At 38.3% G+C, this 13,036-nt stretch overlaps 1 protein-coding gene across 6 annotated transcripts in view; it reads left to right on the top strand.

Annotated features, from left to right (window-relative positions):
* The window catches only part of USP16 (ubiquitin specific peptidase 16), a 30,456-nt gene extending 17,496 nt beyond the window's left edge, over positions 1-12,960 (top strand). For 5 of the 6 annotated variants that reach the window (XM_082840124.1, XM_082840123.1, XM_082840121.1 and 2 more), the window contains 8 exons: positions 686-777; positions 1,131-1,187; positions 2,104-2,280; positions 4,462-5,122; positions 6,769-6,863; positions 8,036-8,122; positions 11,967-12,123; positions 12,240-12,959. In XM_082840124.1, coding sequence (XP_082696250.1) covers positions 686-777; positions 1,131-1,187; positions 2,104-2,280; positions 4,462-5,122; positions 6,769-6,863; positions 8,036-8,122; positions 11,967-12,123; positions 12,240-12,364 — 1,451 coding nt within the window. In that variant the 3' untranslated portion in view covers positions 12,365-12,959. Of the gene's footprint in view, positions 1-685; positions 778-1,130; positions 1,188-2,103; positions 2,281-4,461; positions 5,123-6,768; positions 6,864-8,035; positions 8,123-11,966; positions 12,124-12,239 lie in introns of all 6 variants that reach the window. The other variant, XM_082840126.1, reaches the window with a different exon arrangement.
* Positions 12,961-13,036: the final 76 nt, after the last annotated feature.

Here is a 13,036-nt window from a genome sequence, read left to right as displayed (position 1 = left end):
CTCCTTGGTGCCCTTGGTGCTGGCCTGGCCAGCAACAGAGAGGGAATCAAGCCTGTTTGCACTGTCTGTCATAAAATGTGTTTCTGTATAAATGACACCTGTCATTTGAATAAGGCCTACACATTTCATGTAATTAGAAAGTTGAACTACTAGGTAGTTAAATTATGTCACCTTATGCTAAACTTATCAAGGTTATTTCTGGGAACATAGAAAAATAAAAGGAGGATTTTGTCTGAAATACTCTCCTGAGGGCTTTTTGTTTTTGTTTTAAGTGGAGTTCACAAAGCAAGTTACTCCCAAACTTGCTGCTGGTGTTAGAATGTTAGAGCTAGAAGCGAGCTAAAATAGCATTCTGTGTGTAGCTCGATCTGCTTGTTTTACTAGGTAAGATACTGATATACAGAAAGTCTCACTGACTCGCAAAATTTATTTTCCACTGACTAGATCTTGGATAAGAACTTTTTTTTTCTTTTTCACAAGATGTGATTATGTTAAAATGTGTTATGCTTAGAAGGGGAGTATATGCTGCTGACTGTAGCATAAAAATAAAATTGTGGTAATTATGAATAGAGAAAAGTCAATAGGATAGGAAATTAAAATTAAATTTTAGGGTTAGATAGGTAAGTAGTTTTGATTTATTTCATTAATTATATAAGGATAATTGATAGACTTTTTCCCCTTATAGATTATGAAAAGAAAAAATCAGTACCAAGTTTTGTGGACCGAGTATTTGGTGGTGAACTAACTAGTACAATCATGTGTGATGAATGCAGAACTGTAAGTAGATGTAGTGCAGACTGGATTTATGCATTAATATTAATAATGTACAGTTTATCAGTTGTTTCTTTCAAAAACAGAAATGTCTAGTTAGTTTTATAAGATATTCTTTTTGAACTGTCCAAGTATGCATAGTTTTTTTCCTGGAACTATGAGCACTCCTTATATCAGGAAGAAGTTATTTAATATTTTAATTGATTTCCCCTAATCCAGAGTCCTCAACACTGTGTAATTTTTCATTTCATTTTCCTAAGCCTTTATTTTAAAATTTAGCACCCCCCCATGATCTTACTATATAATGTTTAAAATGAATCTTTTCCTCCTTTTTACGTTTTCTTTTTTGGTTGGTTAAGGTCTCCTTGGTTCATGAATCGTTCCTTGATTTGTCTCTACCGGTTTTAGACGATCAGGTAAGACTTACATTTATTTTATTTAAGTAGATTTTTTTTCTTTCCTGTGCTAGATTTATGGGGGAGGGCTTGCTACCTTTTCCAAGCTGTACATTACTAGGCCAAGCATGGAGAAATTTTTCTTAGTGTATATGAGACAGAAGAATTTTAAAGATTTGAAAAGAGAATGGGATAAATATATATATATATATTTAAAGAGTGTGTCTGGAATTATTTATAGATAATTAACTTGATTAGTCTACATACCAGGAAATATTTACTTCATATAAATTACTATTTATTTTCATTAAGATTAGCCACAAATCCCTTATAGACTTAAGTTTATAAATGTTAAGAGAGTATCTCAGTTTTAAGCCATATTAATTTAGTTCCTATCAAGTAGTCATAGGAAAAAGAGAACATATTATGAGTATTGGATAAATCGTTATTCAACTTAATATGAATTGGGGGTCTCTTTAAATCACTGTTACTTAGTGATTAAAGTCTTACTAAACTTACTCTGTTTTTTCTTTCTTTAAAACTGTCATTTGCATTCAAAGAAAGAAAAGAATGAAAAGGAATACCTGTAGTGGGACATGTAAATCACTTACCAACAGAGAGTGCATTTAGAAATAGACGTAATTACAGCATGATACAGCATGTGTCTAATACAACTCATTAAATTCCTTTCTATTACACTCATATGTTAAGTTGCTTTTTTTACTGTTTTACTTGTTTGTTTGCTTGTTTTCTCAGTATGTGAAGATTGCTTTCTGGTGTTTGAGATGAATGAATTTTGTCCTGGACATGTTTCCAAACATTGTGAAAAATAAATCTGGTGTAAAATAGGAGTAGAAAACTATTTAGGTAACATGAAATCTCTTCACCAACAATAGTAAAGTTTTATTTTTGGCCCATATTCTCTCCATATTTTAAGAGTGGTAAGAAAAGTATAAATGATAAAAATCTGAAAAAGACCATGGATGATGAAGATAAAGAAAGTGAGGAAGAAAAAGATAATGACAGTTACATAAAGGAGAGAAATGATATTCTTTCAGGAACAAGTAAGCACTTACAGAAAAAAGCAAAGAAGCAAGCCAAAAAGCAAGCCAAGGTGGGTAATTAGGAGGAAAACCATACTTTTCTCATTTTAATTTTTTGAACTATTGAGTTTAAAGTCTGAGTGACATTGGTAGACATGTCTGTTATTTTATATACAGCACTTTCATTGGGCAATTACAGAATTAGCTCATTTAGTATTCTCTGCAGTGAAGTTTCTCTGAGTATATGTGAAGAAAATGTGCTTTTTAAAAAAAATTCTGCATTACTTGTGACAACTTTAAAAAAACTTTAGTTCATTTTCAATAATTTTTTGAGTTGCTAATACATTGACATTCAAAAAATTTTAAATATATAATATAAATGTGTACAATAAAAGTCTCCCTCCTTGTGTGACATAGATACTACTTTCATTAGTTTCTTACGTGTCCTCTAGGTTTTTTTGGAAAATATGATCAAGTACAATACAAATATGTAGTCTTGTTTTTCACTCCTTTTAAAAATTATGCACAGTGTTCTGGACCTTGCTTTTTGTTTGTTTCTGCTTAGATTGTTGGAGATCTTTACATTTCAGGACACAAAGATTCCTTTTTTAACAGCTGTATGGTATTCTATTTTAGTAGTAAACATACTAAATATAGTATAATAGATGTACTATAGTTCATCTAACCATTTCTCTTTTGATTTAGGTATACGAACACCTATAGTCTTTTGCTATGATGGCCAGTGCTGCTGTGAATCACCCTATACATATGTCATTGATAGGGCATATTTTGAGAAGAGGGATTGTATTTGTGGTTTGATAAATTAATTGCCCTCCACAAAAGTTGTACCAATTTATATTCCCACCAGCAACATATGAGACTTGCTGTTTCTCCTTATCCTTGACAGCAGAATATTAAACTTTTAGATTTCTGCCAGTCTGATAGATGGAAAATAGTATCTCAGTGCAGTTTTATTTTCTATTTATTTTAATGTAAGTGAAGTTAAGCATGTTTTTATGTTTAAGGGCTGTTTGTATTTCCTTTCCTTTGAAGTATTTGCTTATATCCTTACCCCATTTTTCTTTCATGTGTACTATTTTTAACTGAAGCATATCAGAAAATTTTTTTGTCCAGAGCCCTATGTGCTGCCCTTCAGCTTTCTGGTATTACGAATTAGCCTCACAGGGACTATCCTTTTAGTGACAACTCAAAATGCTAACCCCTTGAGTCTTTAGGCATTCCAGTAACAGAAATCTGGATAAAGTGCAACTCCCCTGCCCCGCACTTGGACATAGGCAGCAAATGGCAAAGAACGTGATTTAAGTGGGTAGAGTATTTTATTGTCCTCTGTATATGTGGCTTTCTTGCTTCTCTAGTTTTGGGCCATTTGTTTCCTGGAATGTTTTCCTCCATCCCTCTGCCCATCCTTGAATTTTTGGTTTGTTTTTATACATCCTTGTGTTTTCAGTTTATTTTTATTTTATTATTTTTATTATAACTCACATGGATATATCCCTTCTTGGTGTGTGTGTAGACACTCGCCCCCTGCTTTAATACATGGCTACTTGGGTTCAACAGCCTTACTGCTCTGTCTAGATCAGAGACCATGTCTTGCACATTTTTATTTGCCCCCGTGTGACAATTTTTTGATGATTGGTGATGTTTTATCCCTGCTTTCAATCAAAGAACTTTTCTTTTAAATTTATTTATTAAATTTATTTATTTTTGGCTACGTTGGGTCTTCCTTGCTGTACATGGGCTTTCTCTAGTTGCAACGAGCGGGGGCTAGGCTACTCTTCATTGCGGTGCATGGGCTTTTCATTGTGGTGGTGACTTCTCTTGTTGCAGAGCGCAGGCTCTAGGCATGTAGGCTTCAGTAGTTGTGGCATGTGGGCTCAGTAATTGTGGCTCGCGGGCTCTAGAGCACAGGCTCAGTAGTTGTGGTACGCGGGCTTAGTTGCTCCACGGCATGTGCGATCTTCCCGGACCAGGGCTCGAACCTGTGTCCCCTGCATTGGCAAGTAGATTCTTAACCGTTGCACCACCAGGGAAGCCCCAAAGAACTTTTCTCTATAATTTATTTGACCCCTGATAGTAAAGGAACTTTTAGGGTTGGAATTCTGGGAGTGAACTCTTCCTTATTAACTTATTTATTTTTGATTGATAAACAGGAAAACCTGATGTGATACGTGTACGCTTTTTCTCTTCCTCTCTCTCGTTTTTTTTTTTAATGTTTTGTACTTTTTACACAGAACCAACGAAGGCAACAAAAAATTCAAGGAAAGGTTCTTCATTTAAATGATGTCTATGCCATTGACCATCCTGAAGGTAATGAATGTGAAGTTGAAATGTCACTTCAGCGAGAAGTAGATATTAAATCCAACCATATTTCACAAGAGGAAGTTATACATAAAGAATATTGTGTTAATCAGAAAGATTTGAATGGCCATGAAAAAATGATAGAAAGTGTAACTGACAATCAAAAATCCACAGAGGAAGTAGATATGAAAAATGTCAACATGGATAATGATCTGAAGGTTTTGGCATCTCCTGCTGAATGTACTAGGAATTTAAATGATGCCTACATGAAGGAAGGGAGCAATGGAGAAGTGGACATTTCCAGTGGATTTAAGAACCTTAACTTGAATGCTGCTCTTCAACCTGACGAAATAAATTTAGAGATTCTGAATGACGATCATACTCCCGGGACGAAAGTATATCAGGTTGTAAACGAAGATCCAGAAACTGCTTTCTCTACTCTTGCAAACAGGGAAGCTTTCAGTACTGATGAATGTTCAATCCAACATTGTTTATATCAGTTCACCCGAAATGAGAAACTTCGAGATGCTAATAAACTGCTTTGTGAAGTGTGCACACGGAGACAGTATAGTGGACCAAAGGCAAATATAAAAGGTATTCAGATTCTTTCACAGAAAGTAAAATTAATGTTTAGGGGTACATTTTGCACTGTATCAGTAGTGTACTACTGTTTTAATTGTATCAGGGTTTGGATGGTGTCAATAAGTTCCCTTTTCCCAAAATACTGTGTAAATTTTTTTTTTTTTTTTTTAGAAGATGTTGGGGGTAGGAGTTTATTAATTAATTTATTTTTGCTGTGTTGGGTCTTCGTTTCTGTGCGAGGGCTTTCTCTAGTTGTGGCAAGCGGGGGCCACTCTTCATCACAGTGCGTGGGCCTCTCACTATCACGGCCTCTTGTTGCGGAGCACAGGCTCCAGACGCACAGGCTCAGTAGTTATGGCTCACGGGCCTAGTTGCTCCGCGGCATGTGGGATCCTCCCAGAACAGGGCTCGAACCCGTGTCCCCTGCATTAGCAGGCAGATTCCCAACCACTGCGCCACCAGGGAAGCCCCCTGTGTAAATATTTTAATAGAAGGATGGATAAGCAGAACTTTGTTGATGTGGCTAGTACTCTGTGGCATCCCAGCAGCAGTTAAAGTGGGGCAGTTTGCTCTCTGATACCACTCCCTGTAGGGAAATCATCCCAGTGAGATGTTATCACAGCAGGCTCCTTAACAGATAGGGGCTGTTTCTTTGTATCCTCAGTTTCCTGTCATTTGTGATGAGCCTCATCTCTCTTGCATCCAGAAAACCACACTTTAATTCTTCAGCGTGCTGCAGTGACGTGCCCAGTGCAAGGTACTGGGAGGACAGTGCTTTCTTACCATCTTCTTCAAATACAGAACAGAAAGATATTAATAATCCCCCTCCTACCCTTGCCCCCACCTTGTTTTTTTTTTTGATCTTGGGTAAGTGGGATAGGGAGGCATCATAGATTCCTAAGGATTCTTACTAGAATTGCTGAAACATTTAGAAAGTCTAGCTTTTTATTTATTTACTTGTTGATACAAAAAGTAAATCATGTTGATTTTATAGCATTTCTGTTTGCTTTAGAGCCGGTGTAAGTGAACTGTGGTTTGCAGGCTAAATTTGGCCTGCTTCTTGTTTTTGTGTGATCTCCGAGCTAAAAATATTTTTTACAGATGAACATTTGAAAATGATTTTATAGTAGAAAACATGAACTTTGAACCCTAATTGTTACCTCTCCAAAAATGATTCCATTCTTCTTTTCAGTAGATTACAATCATACTCAATTATTTTATTATAGTTTGAATTCTATAAAATTTGTGTATTAATGCATACAAAATATCCTTGATTTTGCCTCTTGGTCCAAAAAGCCTAAAATATTTATTATTTGGTTCTTTCCAGAAAGCGTACTTATCCTTGCTTTAGATGTTTGGAATGATTTTTTTTTTTTTTTTTGGCTGTACGCGGGCCTCTCACTGCTGTGGTCTCTCCCGTTGTGGAGCACAGGCTCCGGACGTGCAGGCTCAGCAGCCGTGGCTCACGGGCCCAGCCACTTCGTGGCATGTGGGATCCTCCCAGACCGGGGCACGAACCTGTGTCCCCTGCATCGGCAGGCAGACTCTCAACCACTGCGCCACCAGGGAAGCCCCTGGAATGATTTTCTAGCAGATGTGAATGCTATATAGAGGTCTAAAATGATCCTCACACTGCTAAAATTGCTTTCTTTCTGTAGGTGAGAAGAAACACGTTTACACCAATGCTAAGAAGCAGATGCTAATTTCCCTTGCTCCTCCTGTTCTCACTCTTCACTTAAAGAGATTTCAGCAGGTACCCCTTGTTCGTTACCTAAAATTTGTTTTAAATATGTGACATCTGCTTTATTTGTTATTGTCTCAACATATTACTATATTTTTTGGCTTTCTGTTATTTCTTAATTCTAACTTCAAAGAAGTAGGAAAGTAAAATACTACATATGTTTATGTTACCACACAAAAGGGGTTTGATGAAGATGCATGTCAAGGTGGAAGAGAAATTTAGGCACAATCACGCCTCAGTTTTACTAGAACTCATGTTGCTCTTTTTAGATATTTTAGCATTTTACTTTAATCTTATTTTCAGGTTAGAGAAAGAAGACCAGTTTACTAGTTATATCTCACACTTGGGAAATTTAGTGATCTGTGTGGTATCTTATTTTTACTGACCCTTGATAAAAAGGCATTGATCGGTACCTTGGCTTTTCATCATTTTGGTGACTCCATCTTTTCTGGAAGACTTTTTCCTATGAGCAGTACAAGTTGTAAATTCAGTTCGAGTCCCAAAGTACCTTCGTAGTGTTTTCTCTTCTGTATGAGTTTGACTAATTGGGTGGGTCTCTATGAACAGTTCACCAAGCTTGGTTAGAAAGTGAGGCTGAAAGTGTATGCTTCACAGAAGAGTATTCTGCTGTTGCCGAGTTGGGTTTTTTTAAATGTTTATTTTTTATTTGTTTTATTTTTGACTGATTCGGGTCTTAGTTGTGGCACATGGGCCCTGTAGTTGTGGCATGCGGACTTAGTTGCCCCGTGGCTTATGGGATCTTAGTTCCCCGACCAGGAATGGAACCTGCGTCTCCTGCATTAGAAGGCAGATTCTTAACCACTGGACCACCAGGGAAGTTCCTGCTATTGCTGAGTTTTAAGCACTCAAAACCTGTTGTCTAATCTGGGTTTTCCAGATGCTTAAAGCAGAAACATTGAGAGTTTTCTTATAGGAGCAGCTATCTCAGTGTGTGTGTGTGTGTGTGTGTGTGTGTGTGTGTGTGTGTGTGTGTGTGTCTGTTGCACTTAGCAAAAACAAATCAACTGGAAATCAATTAGTAGTCAGGGGGATAGAGTCTTCTAAGCAGATTGAACTAGGGCTAGATGTTAGTGTTCTTCTGGGCATTGGGGTGGGACTATAGTTTACATAACATGTACAGCTTTTCCAGGAAGAGAACTTAATGTATTATCCTTCTTTTATAGGCTGGTTTTAACCTACGCAAAGTTAACAGACACATAAAATTTCCAGAAATCTTAGATTTGGCTCCTTTTTGTACCCTTAAATGTAAGGTAGGTGGAACTTGCCTTTTTGGGAAAATCCTTTAAAGGGAAATCATAGCTTATTACCAAATACTCCAACAGCAACTCACATATGTATGAAGTTGATAGGAACTACTGAGTAGACTGGGTCTTTGATCTTTGTACCTTTATAATGTCAAGATCTGTGATGAATCATGTTGAACATTAGGTGGTTATTTCAGTTCAACATTTTTTTGAACCCCCATTATTGTGGCAGACATCTTGGGAGCTGAGGGCATATAACTAAAGATGAGCAGATATATTAATGGATAATCTCAGTTTAATATGGTTGAGTGATAGGATTGGTATACACAGAGCAGGGGTGATATGCACTTAACCCAGCATGTTGGTGGTTCAGGGAAGGCTCTGGAGGCTCTGCCTCAGAGGCTCTGCCTCAACTGCTACTTCAAGGAGTAAGACTTAGTATAATGAATCAAGAGGAAGCACGTTTTCCAGGCAGAGGGGACAGCAGGAGCAAAGGCAGGGCATGTAAAGTGGCACGGCGGGTGCCGGGGACTGTCTGTATAAGCAGGTCTAGAGCTTACAGTACAAGGTCTGGGAACGTTAGGAGATGAAGCCAGAGAAGTGAGAGAGGAATGAGGTTTTGGAAGATTATCGTGATGAGAAACTTGGGCTTTATTAGGTATGCGGTGGGGAGCCACTGAAGAACTTAAAGCAACAGGGTGACACAGCCAGGTCTGTATATTACATAGGTTACTTGCTGAAGCAATGGAGGCTGGATTTTAGGAGGACAAGAGTAGAGGCAGGGAAGTTAGGAGGCTGTTGAGTTAATTGTCAGTAGATGATGACAGCCTAAACTAGGGCTGGAGATGGGGAGATTGAAGGAATATTTCAGGAGGTAAAATTAAGACTTTTGATCTCTTTCCTCTGGAAGATGAGGCAGAGGCCTTTAAATGGATGCTGAGGGTGCTACAGAAGGAGTTGAGTATGATTCCCAGGGCCTGATTTGAGTGTCTGTGCAGTTGGGAGTGCCATAAATTGAGGTAAGAAACACAGGAAGAAGAGCAGGTTGGGAGGCGGAGAAAGGAATAATAATAAGTTCAGTTTTGGAAACATTGAGTTTCAGATAGTTTTGAGATATTCATGTGGCTATGTTTAGAAAACATTTGGATGTACATGTCTGAGGGCCAGAATAGAGGGGTTAGGGCTGGAGATAAGGATTCGGAAATCAATAAATAGGTGGTGGTTAAAACTATGAGAGGATAGGATCTCTTGTGTAAACAAGGAGAAAGAAGAGATGCTTAATGACAAAACTCTGGCGAGCATCGGAGTGTAAGAGGTGTAGGTGGAAGAAGACATCACCGAGGATATCAGCGAATCTCCATGTTGAAGAATTTGGAGAATAAAAGAAGCTATACTGTTGTTCTTTATCCAGATTTTAAATACTTCAGTGAATTGTCATTCTTTTTATGTTACTACCATAGGCCAGGGCCACTTTTGCTGGTATATGCATACTTCAGATATTTTGGCTTCCGTTCCAGACCACAATAAAGCAAATATTGCAATAAAGCAAGTCACACGAATTTCTTGGTTTAGTGCATATAAAAGCTATGCTTACACTGTATTGCAACCTGTTAACTGTGTAATAGCATTGTGTCTAAAAAAACAGTGTGCATATCTTAGTTAAAAAATATTGCTAAAAAATGCTAACCATCATCTCAGCCTTCAGTGAGTTGTAAGCTTTTTGCTGATGGAGGGTTTGAAATATTTTGAGAATTATCTGTGACACCGAGACACCAGGTGAGCAAATGCTATTAAAAAAATTGGCACCGATAGACTTGCTCAGTGCAGGATTGCCGCAGACCTTCAATTTATAAAAAAACGCAGTCTTTGTGAAGCACAATAAAGCAAAGTACAATAAAATGAGATATGCCTGTAAATAGAAATAGCTCTGGTTGGATTAGTTTTGAATACAGGGTCATCAGGAATCCATCTTTTGCCTAAAATGCCATTGTCCTGTGTTCAGGTTTCAAGGAAAGGATTAAGTGGCCTCAGTGTCAGAATATCAGAGAAAAAAACTAGAACGTGTTAGACAGTATAGAGGTCATGGTAAATTTTTTAAGAAGTGTTGGTAACTTCAGTAGGTTGAGAAATGAATGAGAATATTGGAGATAGAGCATATAGATACATTAGAGCTTTTGCTGAAAAGGAAACGTGGTGCATCAATGAAGATTTTTTTTTTTTAATACTAGAAGACTTAATTAGGTTTGTAGGCAAAGAGGAAAATCTAGAAGTAAAAGATACAGAAAAGAGAGATAACTGAGCAAAGATCCTGGAGAAGACCAGAAAGGCTGGGATAAGGACACGAAGTTGGAGAATCTCTGAACCAAAGGGAGAGGAGACTTCACATTCCTGAGAGCGGGCAACATGGAGCTGGGTGGGTGGTGTCTCAGTTTTCCTGAAGTGGGAGGTGAGGTCACCTCTTAAGGAGAGGCTACAGGCGAGCGGTGGAAGTTTGGTCTAGTTGCTGTGAAGGACATCCATGGAAGAGGCAGCTGAGGACACATTATAAATTATACAGTCACATCGAGGACCTGGTGAGGTAGAAAATCATGAGTTTTCGAGGCTGCATGGTTACAGAATTGTTTCCTAGCAATGGCAGCTGTCTGTGTATGGGGTCGGGGAAGGTGCGTCGTGGAATTCAGAGCTGGGTTATGTGATGAGCTGGATGTGGTGGGTGTTGAGAGGTTGTCTGTAAGAATGACATGTGCATGTGAATCACATGGAAATCAGTAGGTGTGAGGCGGGGTCTGAGACTCTGCCTTCCAGTAAGCTCTCAGGTAATGTGATGTTGCTGTTCCATTACATTTTGAGAAGTGAAGAAGCTTTTTTTGGGAATGAGGCCAAAAGAGGCCTCATAGGCCAGGAGAAAACGAGGGTTGGAGGATCCTGTTAGGTTGACTAGTATAGGTGAGGTGAGAGTTGGTAGAATGGAATTGTAGACTGAGACTAGAAAATTAGTAAGATTTTTGCAGTTAAAGGGTTCTGAGTGATGACCAATTCCAGAATGTAGTCCTGGCTGTGGTTGGTTAAAATGGAATGGCAGGGAAAATCCTGTGAGGTTCATTGGCCACTGAAATCCCTGAGGAAGCTGACAGGATTTGGGGTGATGTAATAAGAGTTCTTTAGCAAATAGGGAGGCAAAGATTAGAGAGTGTAGTGACAGTACTGTTGAAGGGCAGTGATGCTTGTTCAGGAAGACTTTCTACAAGAGAACGCAAGTGGAGTAGTTGTCTGCGAGTGGCCCCCAGCTAGAACACCTGTCCCTGTTGCTGACCAGCCCTACAGCACATGTGATCTTAAAATAAGCAGCCTCCATGTTAGATGGGGAATGTGAGCTTCTGAGAGGTCACATGTCCTTCTCACCAAATCTGCAGGGGGTATTTGAAAATGTTAAGGGGTGGTCTTGGGTGTGACCTAAATGCTATCCTCTTGCTGTTAAAGGCGTACATTTTGGGCTGGAAATAGGATGATGAGTTGTTGAGGTATTATCTGATCCCAGACTCCTAAAGAAGCTTTGGCAAGTTCAGTTATTTAAGTATCTGGGCCAGGAAACTGTGATTATAGCAGGTAGACCCTGGTTTATGGTTCTTCCAGCAGGGCAAGAGCAATGGCAACTTTCTACTAAAAACATAAGTGTGCTACCACTCAGTAGGCTGAGGAAAGGTAGGGAGAAAATAATAGTCCATTTCAGACTCAGGACTTCTGCATTCTCGAAGGTTAGAGACCCTCTGCATAGTTGAAAATTGTCTTGTTGATGGCATCTGTATAAATGGGACTAGAACTAACTTTTGATTCCTGTTCATTTTTAAAGAATGTTGCTGAAGAAAATGCAAGGGTACTATATTCCTTATATGGAGTCGTTGAACACAGTGGTACCATGAGGTCGGGGCATTACACTGCCTATGCCAAGGCAAGATCTGCAAACAGTCATCTCTCTAATCTTGTTCTCCACGGTGATATTCTACAGGGTAAGAAAGAGGTCTTACAGAATTCTGGTATTCAGCAGATATTTATGGCAAAACCAAAAAAGGATGAACTTGAATCTTTCCATTTATATATTTAATTTTACATTTCCTCCTGACAGATTTTGAAATGGACTCAACCAAAGGACAGTGGTTTCACATCAGCGACACACATGTGCAAGCTGTGCCTACAACTAAAGTACTAAATTCACAGGCTTACCTCCTATTTTATGAGAGAATACTGTAACAATTTCAAAAAGTGCTTTCTCTGGAAACATGTTTATGGCTTTTATAATGGCTGTAGTAATAAAAAAGTAAAGACTAACTGTAAGTCATGTTAACTTAAAATTAAATACATGCCAGAAGAAATCATGTTTATTGAAATACTGAAGGGAAAATACCTAAAAATTTACAGTGGTTTTGTATTGTCACAGTGGTTTTTATTCCTGCTTCCAGTTTCTGGAAAGGATTCTGAATTACTTAAGTCCTCTGTGCTTATTAATACGTCTGGGTGGTGGTTTGCAACACATCAATAAAATGAATTACCCCCAAAACTTGTTTTATTACTTAGAAGATTTTAAGTTGTACTGACATACACTACTAGGAAACATTTAGAAGAAAAAGTTTCAGACTGAAACTTCAAGTGTGTTCGTTAAAGCAAAAAAGTGTTAATTTTATAAGCATAGGTATTTGACCTTGGTGGTAACATATATAATGCTTCTGATGCCATGCAGTGTGCATAAGCTGGGGTGTAAGCTGAACTCTGCACTTGTTCTGTGCAATTGTTAATCGACCCAAGGAAGACATTCATTGAAATCCCCTTAATGCCAGCCTCTGGCCAGAAAGTCTGTGAACTGTCCTAATAAAGTCCTTTTTTTTTACCCAAGCCAGCCACTGTTTCCAAGTTGCAAACAACCTT

This window comes from Leucopleurus acutus, assembly GCF_964270905.1.
Source record: "Leucopleurus acutus genome assembly, chromosome: 5".
In the NCBI taxonomy this organism is placed as follows: Eukaryota; Metazoa; Chordata; class Mammalia; order Artiodactyla; family Delphinidae; genus Leucopleurus; species Leucopleurus acutus.
Note: the sequence above shows the minus strand (reverse complement) of the source record. Positions and strands in the feature narration are given on the sequence as shown.